The sequence below is a fragment of the Lepus europaeus genome, chromosome 11 (genome assembly GCF_033115175.1).
Source record: "Lepus europaeus isolate LE1 chromosome 11, mLepTim1.pri, whole genome shotgun sequence".
NCBI classification, from domain to species: domain Eukaryota; kingdom Metazoa; phylum Chordata; class Mammalia; order Lagomorpha; family Leporidae; genus Lepus; species Lepus europaeus.
The window spans coordinates 55,410,485-55,436,266 of NC_084837.1; the positions used below are offsets into that span (position 1 = coordinate 55,410,485).

The window sequence follows — 25,782 nt, forward strand, 5'->3', positions numbered from 1 at the left end:
ACAAGGGAGTGTCTGGAAGTTCTACTGCTGCCTACCGTAGGAAGACACTCGTGTGTCCTCCCTAGAGTAAAATCAACTTCCTAGAAAAGACAAAGCTTTCAATGTCATTTCCTCCTTTCCAATGTGTTATTCAAAGAAAAAAAGTTAAAATAAAAGCTTCCCCATTCCCATTAAGCATTTATGTCAAACACACACCAGTATGTGCTTGGGCACAAACTCTAGGAAATACAATGTTAAAAAAGAAGTTAACACTTCCAGATTGATCATTTTCTTGAGAAATACCGAAACAGCACTAGCAGCCACTCTGCCTATTTGTCTGACCTCCACCAACCCTGGGAAATTGCTGCCAGGAAATAATGAATGTTCTCGGCATGGCGAGCTGTCACTTAGACAAATCAGGCAGATTTCCAGCAGTGGACCCTTTAATGGTCTTGAGCTGTTTCTTCTCCTTGACAGTTGTCAATTGGGTGATAATCCCTACCTTTTCACAGGCCCATTTATCATGTGAATGCTCAGCATACTTGGTGACAATGTATTCCAATTTTTCAGGCAAGGAAAAACTGAAATGAGAAAAAAAATTTACAACTCCTCTAAGTGCTTTATCTAGATATGGTAGATGACAGAAGTCGGATTTCATCACTGGCTAACCCCAAAGCTGAAGCGACAGCAAACCATAGCAGTGGTAGTGCTGAGCAGAAATGGCACTGCAGGGTGAGGTCTCAGACATGCAGCCACGTCTGATCATAGAATGTCTCTGCAGAGGTGGACTCCCTCCAGCTGCTCCAGCATCTCTTTGGCTCCTGTAGAACCACTCTGGCTCTTGGACCAGACCTGTCCAGGTTAGACAGTGAGGACCTCTTCATCCAAAGAAACTGGCCTGTCAGCCTACTGCTCTGATCTGGGAATAGCAGAAATGGTAGCTACAGGATGATATGCTGTAAAATAGTGGTCGTCTACCTTTTTGGGTTTAGTAGCTCATGGTTAAATACAAGTATTTTGGAAGTAAAGTAGGAATCTGTCATTTCTGCTTCCCTGTTGCTCTTGACCCTCCCTCCTGTTGGTAACAGTAACTCCATTTCCCTTTGCATTGCAAGTCTTCTTGGGTTGCACGTGGTGTTATGTGAACTGTTACCAATGACAGATAACCAGGCAAAGCAGACTCCCTCTCTGTGGAATCTGAGTTGGCATGGTGAGCTGAGTTGGGCAACAGAAGGGTAGAAAACATTCCAAGATGCTTCACCCAATGGGGAATTCTCATTTGGTCACTGTGCCTTGGGGCCAGTTCTTCCATGGTGCCTGTCCTTGCTGAGTTTAATCAACCTCTCATTAGGTTTTGATAATGATCTCAAATTTTGCCAATAAAACACTTTTCTCCTTAAGTTATCCAGGGTTAGACCTCATTTCTCATGATACCCAAAGAACCACATTGATGTCAGAGGTATATTTAAAGGAATTGGGACTCTCAGAATAACATACAACCACTTATCGTTAGCATACAATTTCTGGAGTAGACTGTTGTTTCAATGTTTATAAAGGCATCTACCTTATTATGCCATTTGCTTTCTCTTCCTTTGGCACACTTAATTATCAAAGTTCTCCATAGTCAACACCTGCCTTCTCTTTGATGCCAGCTTGGTGTTTTACCATGTCCCTTTCTTTTTCTTTATAGCAGGTTCAATTCTTCTTCCCATCATTCCCTTCGTTCAAGGCTCTATATGATGGAATGTGTACTTAATTTTCCAGAGATGAATTTTATGCTACGAAAATTGAGAGCCCACAAAGGGTTTAGGCTCTCATTTAAGAACTACTGACACCAAACAAAAGTCCAAGAGGTTTGTATAGGGTCAGTTTTATTTTTCCTGCTCGTTCTGCAGCAGTTTTGGAGATCTTCATGTAGAATAACCCTGGGGATGAAGACTGTATACCTCAACACATATTCACAACTGGTGTTAAACTTATACAAAGCAAAACTGAGCAATATTTTTTCCCAAAGGATAATTTAAACACACCTCTATGGCTTACTCTATAGCACTGAGGAATTTCAGGGAAATCAAAGAGTAATTAAAAGGTGCTATTGGAGCCATAGTTCCAGCAACCCTTAGCATGGCAAAGAGCAGGTCCAGCCTCTCCAACAAGGACGCCATCCTATTTTGCCATCACACTGGAGTTCTGGCTGCAGCTTAGCAGAATATTATTTATGGGGTTGTTTCAATGTATGATGCTGTTATATCTGGTCTAATTCACAAAGAACAAAGACTTTGTTAAAAAAATTCATTAATAAATTAGTTGCCTCATTTGTCAGGATGGTTCCATAAACTATGACCTGAGGAAGCATCTTTATCTTATAATTTAAAAAATCAATCCTACCCTCCAAAGAAATGTCCAGAATGTAATAACATGATCTATAAGGGGACTTGAGAATGGAAGATGGAATGGAAATAAAGGTTTATTTTAGAGCATTTTTTTGAAATTCATGCACAGTTTTTTTCGTAACATACATTTTCCAAGAACTTTTTGCAAACCCCTCATATAATCAGATGTGGGTGAATAAACCTTGAGTGTGATGTGACTTGTCGAATCAAGGGGAAAGATGAACAGCGTTGGCAGGACAGAAATAAAACGTTTAAATTTCTTGCTACCTTCTGAAACAGAAACTTCGGCTATGGGACAAAATAGAGGACCAGCCTAGAGATGATTCTGGACTCACTTTATGGTGTTGATAGGTTTGGGGTCGAAGTTGCCATCTGCATCCACTGAGACCTGTTTCTCCAGTGTGGCTGTGATTCTGGTATCTAAATAATCTGGTGGCAATGCCCCAGCTATAGCACTGAGACAAGGCAGCGACATGCGGAAAAGATCGGGGTCGTATTTCTGTGAGGAAAGACAAAGACTATGTTAGTAGAGAAACCAGAACCAAGGCCATCAGGCAGAATCATTCAAGAATCAGCTGCAAATAAAAATCAAATACATGCATTTGTGCAGTTTAACCAAAATGGAGGATGTGTCAGCCTTTTAATTCCCTCTCCTTGGAAGATAAATGAAGATCTGTAAGCCCTCAAGACTCCATTTGCTTTAAGAAGGAAAGCCTTAAACCAAGGTTTAAATCATAACATCTCCCAAATAGTTAATTTCAAGACTCTCTAAGGGCTAAAGTAGTTCTCATCAGGCCAGAAAAATCTATCAACGTGTCTGCCAAGAACAGTTACAGAAACTGACCCAACCTCTGACCGGGAGGGCTTAGAAATCTCAGAAGTGAACTGTGGTGGGTCATCAGCCGATGTTATCAGCAGACTGCACGTGTGTTGCTGTCACATCCTCTCTCTTGAATCCGGTCAGGAACGAATATCTGCCAAATTGTGTGGAATTAGGGACAGTTCTTTTCTGCTAACAATAGACCAAGGGAGTAAGGGTAAAGACCATTTTTTAAAGTGCAGGCAAAAAAGCTAGACAAATGCTCTCGACTTCTCTAAGAAAGCCAGATCTATTCACATTTACCTTTACAGCTGGTGACTTCACAGATCTAAAATAAACAGGGTCAAGGGAAACGCAGCAAAGTCTGAGAGCTGGAGCTCTACTTCAGTCAGTTGTTCCCATCCCACTTGGGGCTGGTGTTGTGGTGCAGTGGGTTAAGCCACTGATGCAGTGCTGGCATCCACATTGGAGAGCTGGTTCGAGTCCTGGCTGTTCTGTTTCTGATCTAGCTCCCTGCTAATGCACCTGGGAAGGCAGTGGAGCATGGTTCAAGTAACTGGGCCCCTGCCACCCATGTGGGAGACCTGAATGAAGTTCTGGGCTCCTGGCTTTGGCTTGACTTCAGTCCTGACCATCATGGCCATCTGGAAAGTGGATCAGTGGATGGAAGATCTTTCTGTCACTCGCCCTCTCTGCCTTTCAAATAAGTACAATAAGTCCTTTGAAAAAAATCTCACTCGACTTCCTCCCCAAATGGGTATGGGTGAAGAGCCTTCCCAGAGTATGTGCCAACCTCAGAGCAGGTGTCAGGTCTTTTGCTCATGGCTTGAGCCTGGTGAAGGCTGACAGAGCCATGCCAGGTCAGGTGGAGGAGAACGGAGGGTGAGGATAGTCATCAAGCCTAGAGTCAGGACGTGACTCTGTAACTGACTTCGGGGGTTGCTCTCTCACAGCTCTGTAGCTCTGGCAAGTTGGTCACCTGCTGTGAGACGTCCTCACTGCAAAATGAGGATGATGGTTCTTATTTCAGAGGTTTGGGTGAGGACAAGCAGAATACACATGTGAGGCACTTCGCACGTAGTAAAGCTAAAGAGACGCTCATCATTATCTATGCTCAGATCACCGCGAGCTCCCGTTTTGTTCAGGAAACACTGTCGTTACCTTATGGGAAAGGGAGTCAAAGATGCCCCAGAAGAGCTTCTCTGTTAGGTGCAGTTCTTCCTCCACGGCAAGGCCGTAGCTGCCCCAGCCTGAAGGCAGACAGTAATACTTCCAGCACTGCTCAAAGTGGTTGGTCAGAAGCTGGGAGGTTCAGAACAGGATTGCACCAGCCGGACGGGGGAGAGGAAGTCCACACACATCAGAAACATGCAGGGGGAGAAAGACAGTTTGCAGAGGTCATGAGATGAAACCAGCATTTGAAACAGTTGGGTTGTCTATGAGGAGGCCCTTCAATCATCCCTGGGAACCGTCTGCTCCTGTGCCTAATGAGCTCCAGCCCAAGCGGAACCTGCTGGAGTAATTCTTTTGCCTCCTCCTGTGCCCCTAGCAGTTACTAGAAAACAAAGAACTGTTTTTACTTCAAACAAGAAAATGCTCCCCTTCGAGAGCAGTCCCTGGGTGCTGTTTAGAAGTCAAGGGTGGGAGGAATTTCTTCTGAGACCTTTGCTTATGACTCTGGAAGATCCTGGGGATGTTGACACGGGGAGGGGATGGAGGGTAGAAGCTTGTGGTCTGAAGGTTGTTCTCTGCATGGATTACTACCCTCCCTCGCTGCTGCCTCTCCAGAGCCCTCTGACGGCCCAGTGGTGCTAAAGCAGTTTCACATCTGGCCAGAAGAGGGCAGAAGCATATGGATCATGTTGCCAACTCAGCAGGTGAGAGCCACAGCCTCTAAGAAGCTCCCCACTGATCTGAGAGGTGAAAGTGAGCTTATTGAATGGCATCAATGATCCCTTTTAGGAGCCACATTCTGCTGACAGCACAGGCCTGCAGACAAAGCAATGCCAAATTGAGCTGTGCAAACAGTGGTTGTTGGCTAAAGTACATTTTGAGATTAAAACAGACTGTAGATTCTCTGGGATCACACAGACTATTTTTTTCTGCTTAGCATAGAGAAAGGGGATTGAATCAGCACTTTTGGGGATTTTTGGTTATCTCAATATAATTCTTGAAATCTTGACTTGATTCATTTCGGAAAAGTTCTGTTAAAATCATCAGGCTAGGGCCGGCGCTGTAGCTCACTTGGCTAATCCTCCGCCTGCGGCGCTGGCACACCGGGTTCTAGTCCCGGTCAGGGTGCCAGATTCTATCCCGGTTGCTCCTCTTCCAGTCCAGCTCTCTGCTGTGGCCCCGGGAAGGCAGTGGAGGATGGCCCAAGTGCTTGGGCCCTGCACCTGCATGGGAGACCGGGAGGAAGTACCCCGCTCCTGGCTTCGGATCGGCACAGCGCTGGCCGTAGCAGCCATTAAGGGAGTGAACCAATGGAAGGAAGACCTTTCTCTCTGTCTCTCTCTCACTGTCTATAACTCTCTCTCTGTCTCTCTCTCTCACTAACTCTGCCTGGCAAAAAACAAAACAAAACAAAAACAACAACAACAACAAAAAAAACAGGCTGGGAGTGGGCAGTTAGCCGAGTGGTTGACACCTGTGCCTTGCAATGGAGTACCTGGGTTCAATACCTGGTGCTAGCTTTCTCTTAATAGAGACCCTTGGGGGCAGCAGTAATGGCTCAAGTACTTGGGCCACAGCCACCTACATGGGAGGAGACCCCGCATTGAGTTTCCTATTCCTGACTGTAGTCCCTGCCCAGCCCCACCCATTGAGGGTATTTGGGGTGTGAACCAGCAGATAGGCACTCTCTATCTACTTGTCTCAAACCTTTGTTTCTCTGTGTCACAAATAAAATCATTGGCAGGATTTTCTGGTGTAGCTGGTTACTGTCAAAACTTTGGGATGTACAAATATAGTTAAGAGCCTTGGAGTAAAAGCTAAAAACATTGTCCTCTTGGGTGGGTGGTTGATTCTGGCACCATTCAGGCCCAGATGCTCCCACAGCAAGGGATGCAATATTTGTAACTTATGAGAAAAATCAGGAATTGGGCAAAAAAATAAGGAGTAGGTTCTGCGTCTTTTCATTAATAAATAAATGGGGGAAAAAAGTATAGGGGCCAGCGCTGTGGCATAGCGGGTAAAGCTGCCACCTGCAGTGCTGGCATCCCATATGGGTACTGGTTCAAGTCCTGGCTGCTTCACTTCTGATCCAGCTCTCTGCTGTGGCCTGTGAAAGCAGAAGATGGCTCAAGTCCTTGGGCCCCTGCATCTGCGTGGGAGATCCGGAGGAAGCTCCTGGCTTCAGATCAGCTCAGCTTGGGCCACTGTGACCATCTGGGGAGTGAACCAGCGGACAGAAGACCCCCTCCCCCTCTCCTCTCCCTCTCCTTCTCTCTCTCTCTGCCTCTCTGTAGCTCTGCCTTTCAAATAAATCTTAAAAGAAGAAGGAAATCAAAAGAGAGGATTGTTACAAAGAAAAATAGCATGAGAGATACGGAATGGAAAAGGGACATCCTAGCGCCTTTGAGTGAAAAAATACAGGGCCTTTAAAACTTTGAGACTGAAAATATTCTGGAAACATAATTAAGGCAGGAAAGTGCAAACTCCAAGTCCTCTTACTAACCTCTGCTAAACAATAAGTAGCAAGGGGAAACTAAGGAACACTGGAGCAGCTAATGAATGTAGAAGAGGGGTCTGTATGTTTTTACATGTTGTATCTTGTTAGCTATCAACCTAAGAAGTGAAACTCATGAAATAGCTTTCTTCCCAAACTTCGAAGACATCATGTCCTACATGGCAAGCTTTCTGTGGACTGTATTTCCATGACAACAGTGATGTTTACCTTAAGAGGCATTTTGCAGTAATCATTGAGCTGTGGCACGTCAAAGACGAGACGTCGCAGGAGTTGCTGTAACATGGAAGGCCTCAGGTGACTGTAGCGTGGAGTAAGGAAAACCAGAAAGGACAAAAGAAGAAAGGAGGAAAAATAATAAAAGGCAAAAAGAACACAAGAAACATTCAACAGTAAAGCACATATTAGGAACAAGTTTCAAGAAAATTGGCTCCAAAAACAAGATTGTGGCAAATGACAGGGGATGATAAAGCACTTTAAAATTTAATTTGGCTGAAATTCAGAAAGAGGGACATACGCTAATGAATTGGGATACTCAAGGTTCAATTCCAATCACTATGTAAAATAAATGTTTCAGGGTCTATGAATAATTAAAATATATTCACGGGTTACATGCAAAGAACATAAGAGAAAGGAGATGAGGTTAATTGTATTGTCCTCTGTAACGACTGGTGGCCCCGTTGAAATCTGCGAAGGCAGCAGTAGGCATTGAGCAGATGCACAGGTGGAATCTGAGGCCACCTGCTGGTGTGCTGTGAAGGGAACTGGGCAGCCCTCCAGGCCATGACTGGTCCGGGAATTCTCACTATTGGAATCATTCCTTAGGTGAAGCCTTTGCTCTCAAATCAACTCCTTTAGAAGGCAGTAACTAATTAAATGTAGTAACTAGTAAATGCAGTAACTAATCAAAAAATCATGTGAATTACAGAACTGATAGCCTCAGTAGTTGATGCAAGTATATTTTCAGAGAGTGGTGGAGTTTGGTTCGAGCAGTTGAGCTGTTTATTAAGATGCCCGTGTCCCACCCTGCAGTGCCTGGGTTTGATTCCTGATTCTGCACTCATGCTTCCTGCTAATGCAGACCCTGGGAAGCAGTGGTGATGGCTCAAGTAGTTGGGGCCCTGTCATCCACACTGGAGACCTGGATTGAGTTCCCAGCTCCAACTCGGTCTCATTCATTGCAGACATTTGGGGAGTGAACCAGCATATAGGAGCTCTCTCTGGCTCTCTCTCTCTGTATCTCTATGCCTCTCAAGTGACAAAATATTTTTTTGAGACAAAGAAAGGAATAACAAGCAACAATGAAATAGCTTTCATTTTTAGGTTTCCAAATATTTTTAAAACCTAGTGGAATCTATGCTTTCTCTGCAGAGAAAAGGGCGTGCGTCCACATGCATGTACACACACCCTTATCTGCCATATAAGTTCATTTCATGACCCCCTGCTTTCCCCTTAAATGTGGGAGGAGTTGTGGAGACAAAGTTACTAACTGTAACATGAACTGTCACAATGATAAGGAAGAAACCTGAGGGGTATCTACAACCAGGAGGACAGGTGCAGGTGGACCTGGAAAACAAAACTCCTCTCTTTCATCTTTGCCACTGTTCCCAGAGCTGGCCTTGGGATGAAAGACCCTGGCGTGAACAGGACGAGTCAAACTCTACCAGGCAACCACCTTGTCTCAAAGTTTGGTGATTATAATTCAAAATTATTCAAGGTGACACATTAGTATGCAGCTATTTAGCAATTAAGATTGATTGACTAGCTTGAATAAAATCAAGGAATGAAATAAATCTAACTATTAATATATGATTTATTAAACAGTAAAAAATAACATCAGTTTGCTATCTGTAGAGTTTAAGTGGGTAAGGGAAGTGGTGTGCAAGGCCCTGTAAGTACAGTAACAAGGCTGTGAGCTACACTTTTGGTTTGATGTAAAATTCTAACTTCCCAAAGTTTGTTTTTTTGAACAGTATTTGTAGCTCAGATTTGTCTCACTAACATGAGTTTGCTACTAAGAAATAACTTCTGTTGGGAGGCAGGTAAATGTGGTTCCTAGGACACACACCAAGTTCAAAGTTAGCCAAAGGCAGAACAAGATGTGCAGCTGCTACTGCTCCAGGACCAGCCAACCACAGAACTGACACTGGTGGAAGACATTCTCTTTGTGTAAACTTGTTATTTAATTCCCTTTGCTGATACTGAGAAGAAAGGTAAAGGCCCCCATATACAAATAATGGGGCTGTCACTCCTCCTTTCAAAGTGGCAGAGTAAAAAATCTAGGTGACCTATACAATCCTAGAGGTTTAAGAGTATATTTACCAGGCAGTGTCTCTCTTTAAGACCAAAAACCTTCTAATTAGATTGATTCTCTGCCAGTTGTTATAGTACTCTGCAAATGAATGAAGTAGTGTGAGTGTCTAAGGCCTGACTGTAGAAGGGGACTTTAAGGAGGCCGGTGCTGTGGTGTAGTGGGCTAAGCCTTTGCCTGTGGAGCTAGTATACGGGTGCAGGTCGAGGTCCTGGGTGCTCCTCTTCCAATCCAGCTCTCTGCTGTGGCCTGGGAAAGCAGTGGAGGATGGCCCAAGTGCTTGGGCCCCTGCACCAATGTGGGGGACCTGGAAGAAGCTCCTGGTTCCTGGCTTCAGATCAGCTCTGGCTGTTATGGCTGGGGAATTAACCAGCAGATGGAAGACCTCTCTCTGTCTCTCCCTATCTCTGTCTGCAACTCTACCTTTCAAGTAAATAAAGTCTTTTTTTTTTTTTTTTGTAAAAAAAGAGGACTTCAGGGAGAAAGCTTTTTTGGGGGGCCTGGACTAAGGCCCCATCCCAATCTTCATTCCTTGACCAAGGCAAGTTGTAGTACGCAATGACACAGCTAAGATTGAGTTTAAAAACTTTTTTTTTTTTTTAAATAATCTAGTCTTTGGTTTTATTGATTGACTCATTTTTTCCCCTCTTATTTTTTTCTTCCTTTCTAATTTTCTTAATCTTATAGCTTCTTCTTCTTCTTCTTCCTCTTGTTCTTCTTCTTTTTTTTTTTTTTTTTGGACAGGTAGAGTGGACAGTGAGAGAGAGAGACAGAGAGAAAGGTCTTCCTTTACTGTTAGTCCACCCTCCAATGGCCGCTGCGGCCGGCATGCTTCTGCTGGCGCACTGCACTGATCCAATGGCAGGAGCCAGGTGCTTCTCCTGGTCTCCCATGCGGGTGCAGGGCCGAAGCACTTGGGCCATCCTCCACTGCACTCCCAGGCCACAGCAGAGCTGGCCTGGAAGAGGGGCAACCGGGACAGAATCTGGCACCCTGACCGGGACTAGAACCCGGGGTGCTGGCGCCGCAGGCGGAGGATTAGCCTATTGAGCCGCAGTGCCAACCAGTCTTATAGCTTCTTAATGTGTAAGCAGAGGTCACTCATTTAAAACTTTTCATAAATATCAAATAAAAGAAGAAAATAGGAAGGAAGAGGGAAGGGAGGAAAGGAAAGGAAAGAAAATGAAACAAAATGAAAGAGAGAGGGCTGGATGCAGTGTAGCTGATTAAGCAGCCACCTGCATATCTCCCATATTGAGAACCAGTTCTAGTCCCAGCTTCTCCACTTCTGGTCCAGCTTTCTTTCAATGTACCTGGGAGGCAGTGGAAGGTGGCACAAGTGCCTGGGCTTCTGCCATCCATGTTAGAGACCTGAATGGAGTTGCTGGCTTCTGACTTTGGCTTGGCCCTGCTCGGGCTATTGCAGGCATTTCTGGAGTGAATCAGTGGATGAAAGAGCTCGTGTGCCCTCTCTCTTGCTCTATCTCTGAGTCACTCTACCTTTCAAATAAATAAAATAAATTTTTAAAAACTACAAAGACAACAGATATGGGTTAATGTTAAAAAAGCATTTTAAATATAGGGGCTATTTTTATTTGTGAAACATAAGGTAGAGATTTCCCTTAAGAAATTTTATTCCTAATGGACAAATTTAGAGCAGTTTTAGTTTCACAGTAACCCTGACAGGAAGGCACAGAGTTCCCAACTTATGTTTAACCTACCCATAAGCAACATACAGGCTAGGGTAGAACACTTGTTACGAGTGATGAGCCCACTGTCACCTGAAGCCCATTGCTTACGTGAGGGCTTCTTGTTATTGCACATTCCAAGGGTTTGCACAGATGTATGATGTCATCTGTTTACCACTGTAGTTATCATACAAGGTATTTTCACTGTCCTGAAGTTTCTGCCATCAGCCTGTTCACCTCTGCCTCACATAACCCCTGGAAACCACCAATCTTTTCACCATACCCACAGTTTTGCCTTTCCAAAATGTCATACATCTGGCCTCATACGGCATGAAGCCTTTCACTTAGTCACATGCATTGAAGGTCTCTTCGTGTCTTTTCTTGGCTTTAGAGCTCCATTCTGTTTAGCTCCAAAATAACGTAATATTCCATTGCCTGGAAATACTACGGTCTCTTATCCACTCACCTACTCAAGGGTAGTTTGGTTGCTCCCAAGTTTTGGTAATTATGAATAAAGCTGCCATGCACACCGTGTGCAGGATTTTGCATGGATATAATTTCGAGCTCCTTTGGTGGGTATCAGGAAGCACTGTCACAAGATTGTCTAGGAAGGGTATGTTCTCGTTTTGTAAGGAACTGCCAAACTGTATCCCAAAGTGGCTGCCCCATTTTGCAGTCCCACCAGCAATGCGACAGTTGCTGCCGGTGCACACCTGCATCAGCATTTGGTGTTGTCAGTGCTCTGGATTTGGGCTGTTCTAACAGGTGTGTCATGGTATCTCGTAGCCAAGAAGGCCTTTCAGTTGAGAGCCTAAAAGGACTGACGAGTTGTAACCTTAGTTCCCTAGGCAGAATCACCTCTTGGGTGATCAGGAAACAACTCACTCAGTAAAAATTGGGACCCTCAAGGGAAGCCTGTTGATCTCTCCAGGACAACTTAAGATTCTCAATCTTGTCTGGGAAACTTCAAAAAGTTGAGGCTGGAGTCCCTCCCCTAGAGGTTTTGAGTTTGGGGCTGGCTTGCAGCCTGAGCGCTGGGATACTTAGTTAGTAGCCCACTACGTGATTCTGACATGCAGCTGACATTCTGAACCAGCAGCTTCCAATGCAGATCCCGGTCCAAAGCCTGCTGCCGAGACCTGCTGTTGAAAGGGCGCTTTTCTTGTGATACTAACATTGACGGGGATTCCTTAAGGCCCACGGCTCTTGGGGTGACTAAAAACGATTGTCCGTAACTCTCTACTGTGCCTGGAGAATCTGTTCTCTGGCTCATGTCTTGGGAGGCCTGGACGGGGGGTCATTTTGATTCACCTTCTTAAAGCCAGGCCTCTGTATAAAGGTTACATGTTACATGGAGGGAAAAAAAAATCTGTCTCTGGCTCAAACTTGTGACCTGAACACTTCATTCTTAATCTGGACGCTTCATGCTTGAAAGACAGCCAACCCTAAGGGCTAAAGCCTGAACTACGACCTCTCCCTCCCCCACAGGCTGAGATGAGGCTCCAGAAGGTTCTGTGGCAAACTGGTTTTACGACAGCTCATCCTTCTGTTCAAGGGAGAACTGGTGGACAGCAAAGGCCTGGACACTTCCCTGGACTGTATCACCGGTTTTTACTTATGCAATTAAATTCATTTTACATGGATGCATCCAGAGAAGTCAAAATCCCAGAAAGGGGTACTTACTTGCAAATGGCAAGCAGACATTCTTCTATGGTGTCCCTCTGTGCTTTGGTGAGGGATCGTCCCTTGGAAAGCCTGTATATTGTCTGCAGTGTAGAATCGATCAGCGAGGTGTAGTGTTCCGTCCCAGCAAAGAGAGGGGCACACCTTGTAAGCAGCGGGAGCACGGCAGAGCATATGTACCTATTGAGTGCCAGTGCCGACTCTGTGGTGCTGAGGGCAACCTAGGGAAGGGGATCAGGATGCTGTTGAATCTTCCCATACAACAGAGCAAGGCTTATGCTTGCGCACTGAGCTCCCACAGAACGCACATCTATGCTTCACAGTGAACAACTTCCTGCCTTGTCAGGAGATCTATTTTCCTTCTGCATTCCAATTGAAAAACAAATCAGATTTAAAGAAAAAACAACAACAACAAAAACAAAGCAAAAAGCAAAGGCTGGCTGGGTGGTCTTGATTCATCCACACCCTCCTGTCAACATGTTTCCCTCAGAGCAGCATTCTGCACGTCTATCAGGAGTCCCTTCGGCATGTTCAGCCCCGCAGCCTTCATGCCTGCACATGCAGATGCTGGGCTCCACACGCTTGTAGCTCTTTCCTCAACTGCTGGGGGAACTTGCAGATTGTTCTCTTGTGATTTTGAGGATAGACCAAGCTGCCTCTTGGATTCATGGATTTTATGACAGCTTTACCAAGAAAAAGTGGCACTCTGACCCCTACCAGTTAATTTTTGAGCATGTGGGCAATTCACAATCTGATAAATGACACAAGGGTGGGCCTCACCAAAGGGAAGCTGACCGTTTATTGGGAAAAGTAGCGCTCTGACTTTGACCTCTGTTGGACAGCAGGTGGCGCACTTGAGATATTTATGATTGATGCTTAACAATTGTGAACTGGCACATGCTTTTTTAGATTTAAACTGTTCTAATTTTTCTTTTCTCCCTGTGCCTACAGCTTGAGGTCACTGTTTCTCTGTTTAGTCTTGACTTGTGGTATCGGGCTTTAACTCCTGGGAGCGCCTGTCTTAAGGCTGATGTTGGGTTCCTTTACTCATCCTTGAATTTTCAAACTTCTAAATTGCCCTTAGCCTCTTGTGCTGACCTTTGTCACAATCCTGCTTCCGAGTTATGGATCCTGATCATCAGGACATAGAAACCAAGGAGATATAATGGGAAGAGTGTTTGCACACTACGTTGTTGACAGCCAGGATCTTTCCATAAGCCATAAGTCCCTTGGGGGTGACTGTCTGCCACAGGGAACATCTAGTGCCCTCTAGAAATGGTGTAGGTTGTGGGGGTGGAGACTGGGGTGTTATTAGTAACTAGGGGACAGAGGCCAGGGATGCTGCTAAGCACTCTACAACGCACTGAGTATTCCATCCCTCCCTGCCAACAAGTATTGTCAAGATGAAGAAACTACAACTGAGGAAGCTAGATTCAACATTTGAGGTCAAAGGTACCCATATCTAAGTCTCTGGCCCAATAGATAAAGAGCTTCCATATCTTTGTTTTCTCACCCTTTAAAGCAGGCTACTAAAATATAAGCAGTGAGTAGGTAGAAAATATTTACTTCTAAGTCCAGTGTTACTAATTTTACGATGATGGGAAAAGTAGTTCTTATTTTAGCCACTTACCGTATCTAGGGAGGCAGAAGCTCTTAAGTCAGGTAAAAACCCAACCTCCAGCAAGTGGAGAAGAAAAGTTTGATCCTTAATGCCATAAACACGGTCCAAGAACAGTACCATGGGGGCCTTGTGGTCAGGGCAGAAGTTGGCCGCCATATCTGGCTCACTGACTGATCCATCTGAAAGACACAGAAAATGTCACTTCCCCTTTTCTATCTCTACAGTCTCAAAAAGCAACACAGAGCTTATCTGTTGTATGGTGTGTTTGAATGAGTAACAGGAGTAAAATAGGAATAATATAGCACTGTGCTGGGGTCGGCCTTTACTGGATTAGAAGAGTCAATTGCTAAAATTCAAGAAATTTTGTGAGGCAGTTGTTAAACATGGGTGTTATGAAAAATTAAAATTTATAATTTTAGTGACTATTTAAAAAGTTAAGCAATATTCATAACTCATAACTTCCTACTTATTTAATCATAAACTGTACTCTTGAGGTTATTTGCATCAATTGCATTTGTACATTGGAAATACAATATGATGATGGGTGTGCTATCTTTTCCCAACTCTGTTCAGCGACATCACATTGGTAGGTAGTGTAGAATTGGCTATAGTGAGAATCTTTATACTGCAAAAGTGGGCAAATTATAGAAATCAGGGTTGAACTCATTGCTCTGTTGATCAAAGACATATGAAAGTGAGAAAAAATGTTAATAAGGGCAGGTTAAATTTATGTTTTTAGCCATTATATCATAATAGCATAAAATCAAGGGAATATTCTCAGTATTGGAAACTATTATTTGATTTTGATGAAATGCAGATCAGATCATTCAAGAATTCTACGATTTTAATAGAGAGGTTCACAGATGAAGTGGAGAGCCTCAAAGAAAATAAAAACCACTCGATTGGAGAATAAATATAGGATTTTAAGAGAGGATAAAAAAGCCATTCTCTTCCTTTTTTGTCTGCATAAAAAATTAGGAAGAGTCTTCATATGATCAAATTGTAGTCATAATACACCATTTTTTTTTCTAAAAAAATTGTTTATTTGCAAGAGAGACAGAGAGATACAGATAGAGATAGTGAGCAAGAGAAACAGAGACCCCATTTGCTGGTTCTCTCTCCAAATGTCTGTAACTGCCGTGTTTGGGCCAAGTCATGCTGAGGGCTGGGAGCTGGGAAGTTAATCTAGGTATTCTGTGTAAGTGGCAGGACACAAACACTGGAGCCAATATTTGCTGTCTCACAGGGTGTGCATTAGCAGGAAGATGGAATTAGGAGCAGAGCCAGGATGGGATCCCAGGCACTCAGATATTGGATGCAGGCATCCTAACCAGCATCATAATCACCAGGCCAAATGCCTGCCCCATTGCAGCAGTTTAAATACCGAACCGGCAACCTGTGAGACTTCTAAGTCATCCTAAGAGATACAGGGATTTAGGGCCATCTATTCAGGAGCCTCATTTTACCTGGGGAAGCAGTGTAGGGCTCTAGAAGGCAAAAGAAAAGGGATCACCCAGACTCAAAGCTGCTGACCTGTCCTGCCCAAGCCACCAGGGGGAGCTGGACTCAAGTGGTTGAGGCTGACTTCATCTCTCACAGGCTTGGGATTCTGAGGAACATTATTTTTGTGGGATAATATGTGTTTTGTGCTCAAGAAACAGAGTGTTTGGAAAACACTAAGTTCAACATTTATTTTCTTTATCATAACTTCTCTGTGACATAATAATCTTATTGTGCCTCATGAAGTTATAAAAATATGATAAAGCCCCCAGTCTTTTCCAGACTTGTTTTATCCTAATCCTCTTATGAGTATGTATTTCTATTAATATCTGCTGCAGAAGTGTTTCATGGAACATCAGTTTGGTAATACTGCAACAGGGAATCACACTGTTTTTTTTTTCAATTCCTGCATAGCAGGTAGAATGACTTGGAGAAACAGTACTTTCGCAGGAGTACAAGTTTTGCGAAGATAAAGTGACTGATGTCATGTGGCATTGTAGGAAAAACTACGATGCACACACATGAGGCTCCTGGTACTTCGGGGGAAGACAACTTGTGTCAGACCCCCTCGGCTGCCTCAGCTACCTGTGCAGTCTGGCAGGGTGGTGGGAGGAGACAAAGTAGGCTGTGCTGAGAGCTTGTATTGGGCCCATTCCATCAGTCTCCTTCAAGGGGTCAGAGAGTCCCAGAGAGGATGGTGGGGTCTGTCTGTTCCTGTGGGCCGCCAGGGACAGTTGTTTTGACAAAGGCGAGCAGGTGAGAGTGCAGCAGGCTGAAGCTTGGAGGAGAAACTTCATCTCAGGCAAGGGGGAGCATGCTCCCCTGGGCTGGGGGATGCTGTGCTGGCACACACCTGCCCTTGTGTGTGCAGGTGGCTGGGAGACTAGCAGTGTCCGCCTGAGCTGCTTCCCGTACCTTTGTTTAGGGAGGGCAGTTTCAAGGGGATGCTGATGATCCCGACGAGGTCCTCTGTGGGCACCAGGGAGCGCAGGATGGACCGGATCCGGATGGCTTCCCCCTTTCCCGTCTGGATGAGCTGTAATGTGAGACTGGAGAATTAGGCAGATGAAGATCCTGCACCCTTGCTCCATGGTTCCCTAACTGTCATAGACCCCGTGTCCACAGGGAAAGGAAAGAGAAGAGCTTTCTCTTGATTTTCTAGAAGAGGTGCTGCTGAGGGAATGCCTCGGGCTATGGCGGCTACTTGATTGCTCTGCCGTGGTCGACAAGGTCATGTGGTTATGGCATCAGGTCTCAGCAGCACACGTGCTGCCTGTTGATGGCTTTTCAATGTCAGTGCACTATAGGGAGCTCTCAGGGGTCATAACAGAAGCACTGCCAATGTGGCCACAATTCAAGACTCTAGAACTCTGGTAAGTGTAGAAATGACTCATGGATTTCAATTTCCAAAGAATTTGATTAATGTTGGGGCTGGAGAACATCAGAGAGAGCCTGAGTATCTCAATGGAATTATCCCAGGATAAACCACCTGATCCAGCCAGCCACCAGGGTCAGCCAGCCTGCACACCTCCATCCTCCTGCATCAGTGGTCTTTGACATGGGGCAGCAGGGCCTCAGGCCGGAGCTCAGATCAGTGCCCCAAGTGGGCTGGATGGTGTGCTGGGGTAGGAGTGATCCGAGGGAAAGGGAAAGCTTGTGTTCCCCTGCTGGCGGCCACTTCCCATTCCTGTGGGTGGAGGAAGGATGCTGGTTATGATGGCATCTCCCGTCTCCCTACCACTGACAGAGCAGGGGCCCACAGAGGGTTCTGAGAAGGGGTGTGCATGCATGTGGTACTGGAGCAGAGACACAATACAGAAGGAACTCCTTCTCAGGGGGGCTCTGGTGGCTCAGCTACCCAATATACCTTCCTAAGAACAAGCCAACTACATGATTTGCTTTCTCACGTGATGAGAGCTAATTAGGAGAACCAGAGAATGTGCACACAGGGGTCCCTGAACATGCCAGTGTCTGGCCCCTACTCAAGACAGCAGAACACCTTAGTATTTCCCTGGATCCTTTTAATTTCCTTTATTAGTTTAAACACACAGAAATGGAAAGATAGGCCTATGTGTAAGTCTAGTTTATCAGAACAGGAACTTGGCATCCTAAGAATTTTGATCAGCTTCTCCTACCTGAGCTTCAGATTTGCTTTTCATATGAAAAGCAGTGATTTTCTCTCTCACTACGAGAAACAGCGCCAATTCCCTCAGCCCTCAGCAGAGGTGAAAAGGGGAGCAGAAAGGATAGATATTTTAGGTCCAAACTGGAGGTCTGAGCAAACATTCCATAAAACAGAGCCATCCTGTTGCGCATGTCTGTAAGGTTCTACCTCTGGAAAGCAACAAACATGAGCTAGGGAAACAGACTGCCTTCCTTGGACATAACACTGTAGCCATCAAGAAGAGAGAATTTTCCACATAAAGTGTCCTGATGGACACGATCAAGAATCAAGTTGGACATATTTTGACCAAACTGAGGCATATGGAAATGTAATTTGGGGAGATTTTTGAAACAAAAAGGGTAGAGGATATGCCCAACTGGTGCCACGGAGAAATCACATGATCACAGGATCTGCCCAGGAGTCCTTCCTTAGAAAGAAACAGTGTCAGGTCTTAGAGATGGAAACTACTTTTGATTCTAGCTAAGGGGAGCCTAGGGACAGGCATGTCAGTGAATTATATTCAGGAGGTATGTTGTTCCTGGCTCAGGCTTCTCCAAGCTGCTCTCTGGGAACTCCATAACTTACGTGCATTTCAGGAGCACAGCGGCCCAGCAGATCTATAAGAGCTGAATAAAAGGACATAATTGCATTGCCCATGTGCACAATTTCTTCTTCCTCTTCTCTATCTTCTGGGCTGCTGAGAGAGAAGCAACACAGGGGAGGAGTGAGGAGGTCTGGCAGGCACTGCTTTGGATTGGACGTGAGCTGCTTGAGATGGAAACACTGCTCATATCTCATCTTTCCCCAAGGAACTCCCTCTCCCTTCAAAAACCTAGGAGGTGGTTTTATTCCTAAAGCTCAAAGGACCCAGATATTTGCCCACGACATTCCTAGGGGCCCAGAGACTTTAAGGCATGAGTGTGAGTGCTGGCATGGGTGGATCATGCAGACCATGCTACCAATCTGTTTCATTTCTGTCTCCTGTTTCTTCCCTGAATGCACATAGAAAGGACATTAGACAGGGGCCAGCACTGTGGCACAGCGGGTTAAAGCCCCAGCCTGCACTGCCAGCATCCCACATGGGCACCAGTCCTGGCTGCTCCATTTGTGATCCAGCTCTCTGCTAAGGCACCTGAGAAAACAGTAGAAGATGGCACAAGGACTTGGGCCCCTGCACCCATGTGGGAGAGGCTTTGGATTGGCTCAGATCCACCACTGTGGCCATTTGGGAAGTGAACCAGGGGATGAAAGACCTCTCTGACTCTACCTCTCTCTGTAACTCTGTCATTCAAATAAATACACCAAAAAAAAAAAAAAAAAAAAAAAAAGGAAGAAGAAAGGACATTGGACTAGGAGTCAGGAACACTAAGTCTATGTTCTAGGTCTGTTACTATCAAACTTACGGGACCCTGGACCTAGTATTTTCTCATGCTTCATGAGGAAGCTTAGACAGCATAGGTTTTGGGTTCTTTCCAGCTCTATGGGGGTTATCTGTTGGACTGCTGACAAATTTAAGAGCCAACTGGCTTGAGAGCTCCGTCTATCAATATACAGGCTGTGATAAAGAAAGGGAAGTGATAAGACGTGATAAGCAGACAATAAGAAGGGACTCAGGTAATCGACCAATCTTAACCCTTAAATGCTGTGCCTTTTAATATTCTGCAGCTCTTTTCCCCAAGTCAAAAACACTCTTTGGTTAGTCCCCACGTTTGCAGAAGAGGGAGCAGAAGGCACCACCTGTCTTTAAAAGTGAGAGACAGGACAAGACTGCAGCTCAAAACACTGGAGGACATGTGCTAGAGCTAGACCACAACTGTAGCCCCTCTTCAGGTTCCACATGTCCTCCTTTTGTGGTGATGCTGCATGGAGGGGCAGTGGTGGCTGAGGGTCTGCTGAGGCTGTGACTTTCCAGTGAGGTTGAGTGGGGTAGGGGAGCTGGAAGGATGGAGGCGATGTGATTGCCAGGCTTACTGGAGGAGTAAGGACAACTCACTTGGTAAGATGATTTTGAGAGAAAGAACCCGTGCTCTCTCTATCAGGAGGAGCTTTTCTATACCTCCTTACCCATCCAAGTACTGACAATGTGCAGGGGCTCACGAGCCATAGCCACGCAGGAAGGCAACTCCATGTACTTACACTTCCCGCTTGTATCCCTGGGAGGGGAGGTCAAGCGCTGGGCTCTCGGAGATTTTAATGGCACCCTGCATGGCTGCCAGGAGGCCATTTCCCCCTTCACCCCTCAGGGCAGGGCCGAAGCACTCTGGGCGCCTGATGAGCAGCTTGACCACAACGCTAGCGTTTTCTTCCACGCTTTCACCTGAGGAAGAGAGACATCGTTAGCTTCTCACTGCAAAGGCAGCCCCAGAGTTTATCTCTAGCTTATGCAGTTGGGAGAACAGTATTTCATTCGGCTTGTCATCTACTATTAGGATTAGGGGGTTGACAGTGGTGGAGAGAAAGCTGAACTTTGACAAACGAGGTTTATTCACAATATCAAGATGAACCGTTAGAGACTGGGATGCTGCTCTCCAGTCCAGGATTTTGCGCTGTTGAGATTGTTGCACCCTCTTTGGTCCTCAGAGGGCAGGTAATACACAACTGAGGTTGCCCACGGAAAATGAACTCATCCAAGGTGACTTGGAGGACACAAAAGAACTTCACATCCTTATTAATTCCACGAGGAGAGGCCAACTTGTTGGCTTCCTTGATTGGAGGTAAGATGGTAGCTCAAGCTGGTGTGCCCCACGTAACACCTGGGAGGATGACACAGTAGCCCCTGACTCTAATACTCTGATGCAGGGTAATGCTATTCCAAAACCACCAGGCGTGTGTGCATGGATCGCAGGGCTTTCCTGAAATACTGAGCCACATGAAGAACCCGTTTGGTTACAGAGTTTCCTTTTTCATTCCTAAAACAGCTCTGAGGGAAGGGAAAGGTTGAGGATTGCATTCTGCTGGTACGTGTCTTTGAGCGAAGCACGGACAACCAGACAGAGGCTCATGTTCTGAAGAGGTGATTATGCAGAACTGGAATGCTTAGGCAGGCGTAGCCATTCCTCCCTTTTATATTCAGAAGCAGTTTTACAGCGTGTTTGAACAACTTCATAAAAAACACCTTCTGTCTCAGGTGAGCTCTTAATTTATGTCTGAGAATTTATCCGTGAGTGAAGACCTCAAGGCAAGACATTTTAAATGTTGTAAACTGGATGAAGCCTGAAGAAAAACTTCTCTACTAAATCGTAAGATATCTTTGGGAGGATTGAGCTACACACTAGAAACAGTATTGAGATAGGTCATTGTGTTACTGGTAGGTAAATTAGCTTCCATCTTAGCAGGCTAAAGCAGGAAATATTCGCATCTCACAGTTTCAGTAGATCACGAATTTGGGAGTGATGAAGCTGAGTGGTTCTGGGCGGGATTTTCCATGAGGTTGCAGTTAAAATGCCAATCAGGGCTACAGTTTAAGGCTTCCCTGGGCCTGGAGGTTCTGACTCCAAGCTCCCTCACGCAGCTACTGTAGGAAGCCACAGTTCCTTACCATGCTGACCTCTCTATAGGACTGCCTGAGAGTTCTCAGGACATGGGAGGGGCTTCCCACAAAGCAAATGATCTAAGAAGGGAGTGAGGCAGAAGCTGTGATGCCTTTAATATCCTGGTCGCCCACTGTCACTCTGCAAAACCCTATTCATTAGGAGTGATTCACTAAGTCCAGCTCACCCTCAAAGGGAGAATAATTAGGCTCTATCTTTTGGAAGGAGAAGCATCAGGGAAATCATAGATTTAAAAACCATCCTAGCAGTTCACGTTCCATTTAATGAAAATGTTTATGGATCAAGTTAGAAGTGTTGTGATTAGAGCGTTAGAATGGGAGCCCAGGAAACCTGGCTACTTGTCCCAGGTTTTAATCTAATCACTGTGTGACTGTGCATACTGTACACTTTCATATTTGCCTTGTTGGGATACCCCTGCCACTTCTAGTGTTGGCCCAAGTCTGCCAGTATAATCTGCATGCAGAGAGTTCCCTCACCACATCCCGAGGGATGGAGGGGCTGAGCTTGCCCTCTGGATGCTCCTCTCTCATACAGTATCATCCTTGGACACATCTCACAGCCAGGTGAGCCTACCTAGGACCACAGCTATTGGGCCTGTCCTGGAGCTTGTTTGCTGACATTCTCCCTTTATTATCCAACCTCTACCCAGCAGGTCAGATTCAAGATACACATGAAGTACACATTGCTATAAGTTTTAGAATTGTGTAATTTGATCCAGAAACATTTTCATCAAACTGAATTTTAACAGCTCATCAGCACACTTTCACTGTTTTCTTAGCCCAATCCTTGAAGAAAGATCTCAACTTTTGCAAAAAAGTTGGTCTTCAGGGCTGGCACAGTGGCGTAGTGGGTAAAGCCACGGCATGAAGCACCGGCATCCCATATGGGTGCCAGTTTGAGTCCTGGCTGCTCCACTTCTGATCCAGCTCTCTGCTTATGGCCTGGGAAAGCAGTATAAATGGCCCAACTGCTTGGGCCCCTGCACCCATGTGGGAGACCCAGAAGAAGCTCCTGGCTCCTGATTAGCACAGCTCCAGCCATTGCGGCCAATTGGGGAGTGAACCAATGGATGGAAGACACCTCTCTCTCTTTCTCTCTCTGCTTCTCGTCTCTCTGTGTAACTCTGACTTCCAAATAAATAAATAAATCTTAAAAAGAAGTTAGTCTTCAATTATCTTTATATATAGAAGATTAATTAAGTATATATTAAGTAAAGATTTCAACAGTTTGCACCCACACAGAAATACAAAGTATAAAATACTGTTTGAGTACTAATTATAGCATTAAATCACAATGTACAGCACATTAAGGACAGAGATCCTACATGAGGAGTAAGTGAACAGTGACTCCTGTTGTTGACTTAAAAACTGACACTTTTGTTTATGGCATCAGTAATCTCCCTAGGCTCTTGTCATGAGTTGCCATGATCTTCTGTATATAAAGATAATTGAAAATGAATCTTGATGTGAATGGAATGGGAGAGGGAATGGGAGTTGGGAGGGTTGCGGGTGGGAGGGAAGTTATGGGGGGGAAAAGCCACTGTAATCCATAAGCTGTACTTTGGAAATTTGTATTTACTAAATAAAAGTTTTTTAAAAACTATAAAAACAGTAATAAAGAGACTCACAGAAAAAAAATCAAAATGCAAAGTTACAATGAATGAATAAAACATGACAGAAATGATGATATTTAAGCTTCAGAAAGATCAATTTTAGACAAACATAAATTAGTTAGACCGATACAAATGACCATGAAATTATATGAATGGGAGGCAAGAGTACAGGATTTTAAAAATGAAAAAAAATTACAATTTATCTGTGAGTGATTTTGTGTATACATAACAGCTTAGCACAATGATTTGACTTTTATGTTGGAAAATCTAAAATGTTTGGATTTTGATTTTTGTTTTGTTTTTGTTACTGATTTTAAAAATGTAAGCTATACTAATTTCATTCAGTTAAAACTTAGGCCTCTTTCCACTCCCCTTGGTCATACTTTCTAATATGTACATGGGATGACATGACCAACAGTATTTTTGATAACATACAAAGAATACATTAAGTTGAAGATGCAAAAAAAAGTAAGTCTTCTAGTTCCACACAATGTGCAACATCAAAAAAGAATTAGTTTTTATTAAGCCAGAAATTTAGGTGAAGAATATTCTCCAAAGAGGCTAAAAAGTACAATAATCACAATAGTGGAATGCTGGAGAGAATCAGCATATTCTCAAAGGAGAGAAACCAAGAAGAGGCTGAGTGACACTGTACAAACAAGAGCTCAAAGTGATGATACCAAGTGCTGTGCCCATGATGTCCAACTAGTTATACCTGATACAGGTTACTCCCGAAGGATAAAGAAAAGCACTAAGAGATAAGCATTTGGGTTAATGGTTAAGACACTGTTTAAGATGCCCATGTCCTGGGGCAGGTGCTGTGGTTCAGTCGGTTAATCCTCTGCCTGTGGCACTGGCATCCCATATGGCTCTGGTTCTAGTCCTGGCTGCTCCTCTTCCAATCTAGCTCTCTGCTATGGCCTGGGAAAACAGTAGAGGATGGCCCAAGTCTCTGTGGGAGACCTAGGGGAAGCTCCTGGCTCCTGGGTTCAGATCAGCCCAGCTCCAGCTGTTGCAGCCATTTGGGGTGTGAACCAGTGGAAGGAAGACTTTTCTGTCTCCTCTCCCTCTCACTGTCTGCAACTCTACCACTCAAATAAATAAACCTAAAAAAAAGATGCACACATCCTGTTTCAGAGTGCCTGGGTTTGATACTCAGATCTAGCTGCTGACTCTAGCCTCTTCTAACAAATCCAGATCCTGGGAGGAGGCAGATCAAATAATTGAGTGAAAAGCCCAAGCAGCCCTTGCAGCGGTGCTTTGATGTGCTCAATAATAAGTGTAGATAGGAGCTAACTGCAAATTTTGCTTCTGTACTTAATCGCTTTGCTTGCTAATAGAAACTAGTTTTTTAAAACAAAAGGGCCTCTGATTCCAAGGCCGCTGCCGCCCGCCAGCTCCCCCACTCCCTGGAAGCAAGGCTGCCGCCGCTGCCACCTGCGCCACCACCCACAGCCTCCGCCCGGAACAGCTTTCGCCCTATCTAAGCTGAAGCCCGCAAAATATGTTAATCTTGCGGTTTTTGCTTTAAAAGTTGCTTGTAACTGCGGCTCGGGGCTCCACTCCGCCCCTAGTGGCCGAGAGCCCATTTGCACAAACGTCAAAATAAAAATCCTCTTGCTTTTGCATCTACTGGTCTGGAGTTTGGGTCTTTGGGCGACCACCCAAGCGTGTTGGATTCCCAAACTTGGGGTCCTTCATCTGGGGGCTTGTCCGGGATTAGGACACCCGCAGACCCAATTCCGTGACCAGTTGGAGGTAAGCTACTTGTTTTATATTGGTTGTGTCTTCCTCGTTGTCTGGTTAGTGTTCATTTCATACCCGTATGGGATTTGAATTCGTATCGGACCAGTGGGGGAGGCAGACGTGCCCTGAGACCCCTGGTCCTTCCCTGGAGGACGCTCCAGAGGTAGTTTGGGGGAAAGGAGAGAGAGTGAGAGTGTCTCTCTCCTTCCCAGGGAGAGGCTGGCATCCAGCCGCTCCCGTTTGAGTTTTCATTCTCGGTTTGCTACCGATCTCATGCCCGCGCGGCTCGTCTTGTGTGTTGTGTGTGTCTGTCTGGTTTTTGTTTCCCCCCTCATTCACTTTGCTCTCTCCGTACCCATGGGACAACAACTAACCACCCCTTTAAGCCTTACTTTAGATCACTGGAAAGAAGTCCAAGAATGTGCACACAATCGGTCGATAGACGTCAAAAAGAAAAAGTGGGTAACTTTCTGTTCCTCAGCGTGGCCGGCCTTTGAGGTCAGCTGGCCGAGGGACGGAACCTTTGATGCTAACATTATTTCACAGGTCAAGGCATGAGTCTTTCAACCAGGACCCCATGGACACCCTGACCAGGTTCCCTATATTACCGTGTGGGAAGATCTCTCCCAGGACCCCCCATCCTGGGTGAAGCCTTTTGTCTCCACCCCATTACCCTCTTCTCCTCCTCCTCCCCCTCAGAACCCCCCACAATGTCCAGAGCAGGACTCGATGCCCACTGGCCCGCTGGCCCCGTCCCCCGACTCTACAGGGACAGAGGAAGATGCCTCGGCGCCTTCCCCGCCACCCTCCAGCCGCCTGTGACTCCGCCGTGAGTGCACAGGGGGCTCCGAGGGCGTCTGGACATCGCAGACCTTTCCCCTCCGTATAGTAGCTGGCCAAGTGCAGTATTGGCCATTTTCTGCTTCTGATCTCTATAACTGAAAAACCCATAACCCTCCTTTCTCCCAAGACCCTCAGGCTTTGACTGGGCTGATTGAGTCCATTTTGCTGACTCATCAACCCACTTGG

General features: G+C 45.3%; 1 protein-coding gene across 1 annotated transcript in view; it reads right to left on the reverse strand.

Annotated features, from left to right (window-relative positions):
* Positions 1-25,782, reverse strand: part of RYR3 (ryanodine receptor 3) — a 580,573-nt gene that overhangs the window by 117,155 nt on the left and 437,636 nt on the right. Inside the window, exons 44-52 of the mRNA XM_062206624.1 lie at positions 19,981-20,161; positions 18,430-18,541; positions 16,596-16,716; positions 14,190-14,359; positions 12,560-12,780; positions 7,088-7,178; positions 4,354-4,494; positions 2,708-2,871; positions 482-560 (exon numbers count right to left, since the gene is read on the reverse strand). Of these exons, the coding sequence (XP_062062608.1) occupies positions 482-560; positions 2,708-2,871; positions 4,354-4,494; positions 7,088-7,178; positions 12,560-12,780; positions 14,190-14,359; positions 16,596-16,716; positions 18,430-18,541; positions 19,981-20,161 (1,280 nt within the window). The remainder of the gene's footprint in view (positions 1-481; positions 561-2,707; positions 2,872-4,353; positions 4,495-7,087; positions 7,179-12,559; positions 12,781-14,189; positions 14,360-16,595; positions 16,717-18,429; positions 18,542-19,980; positions 20,162-25,782) is intronic.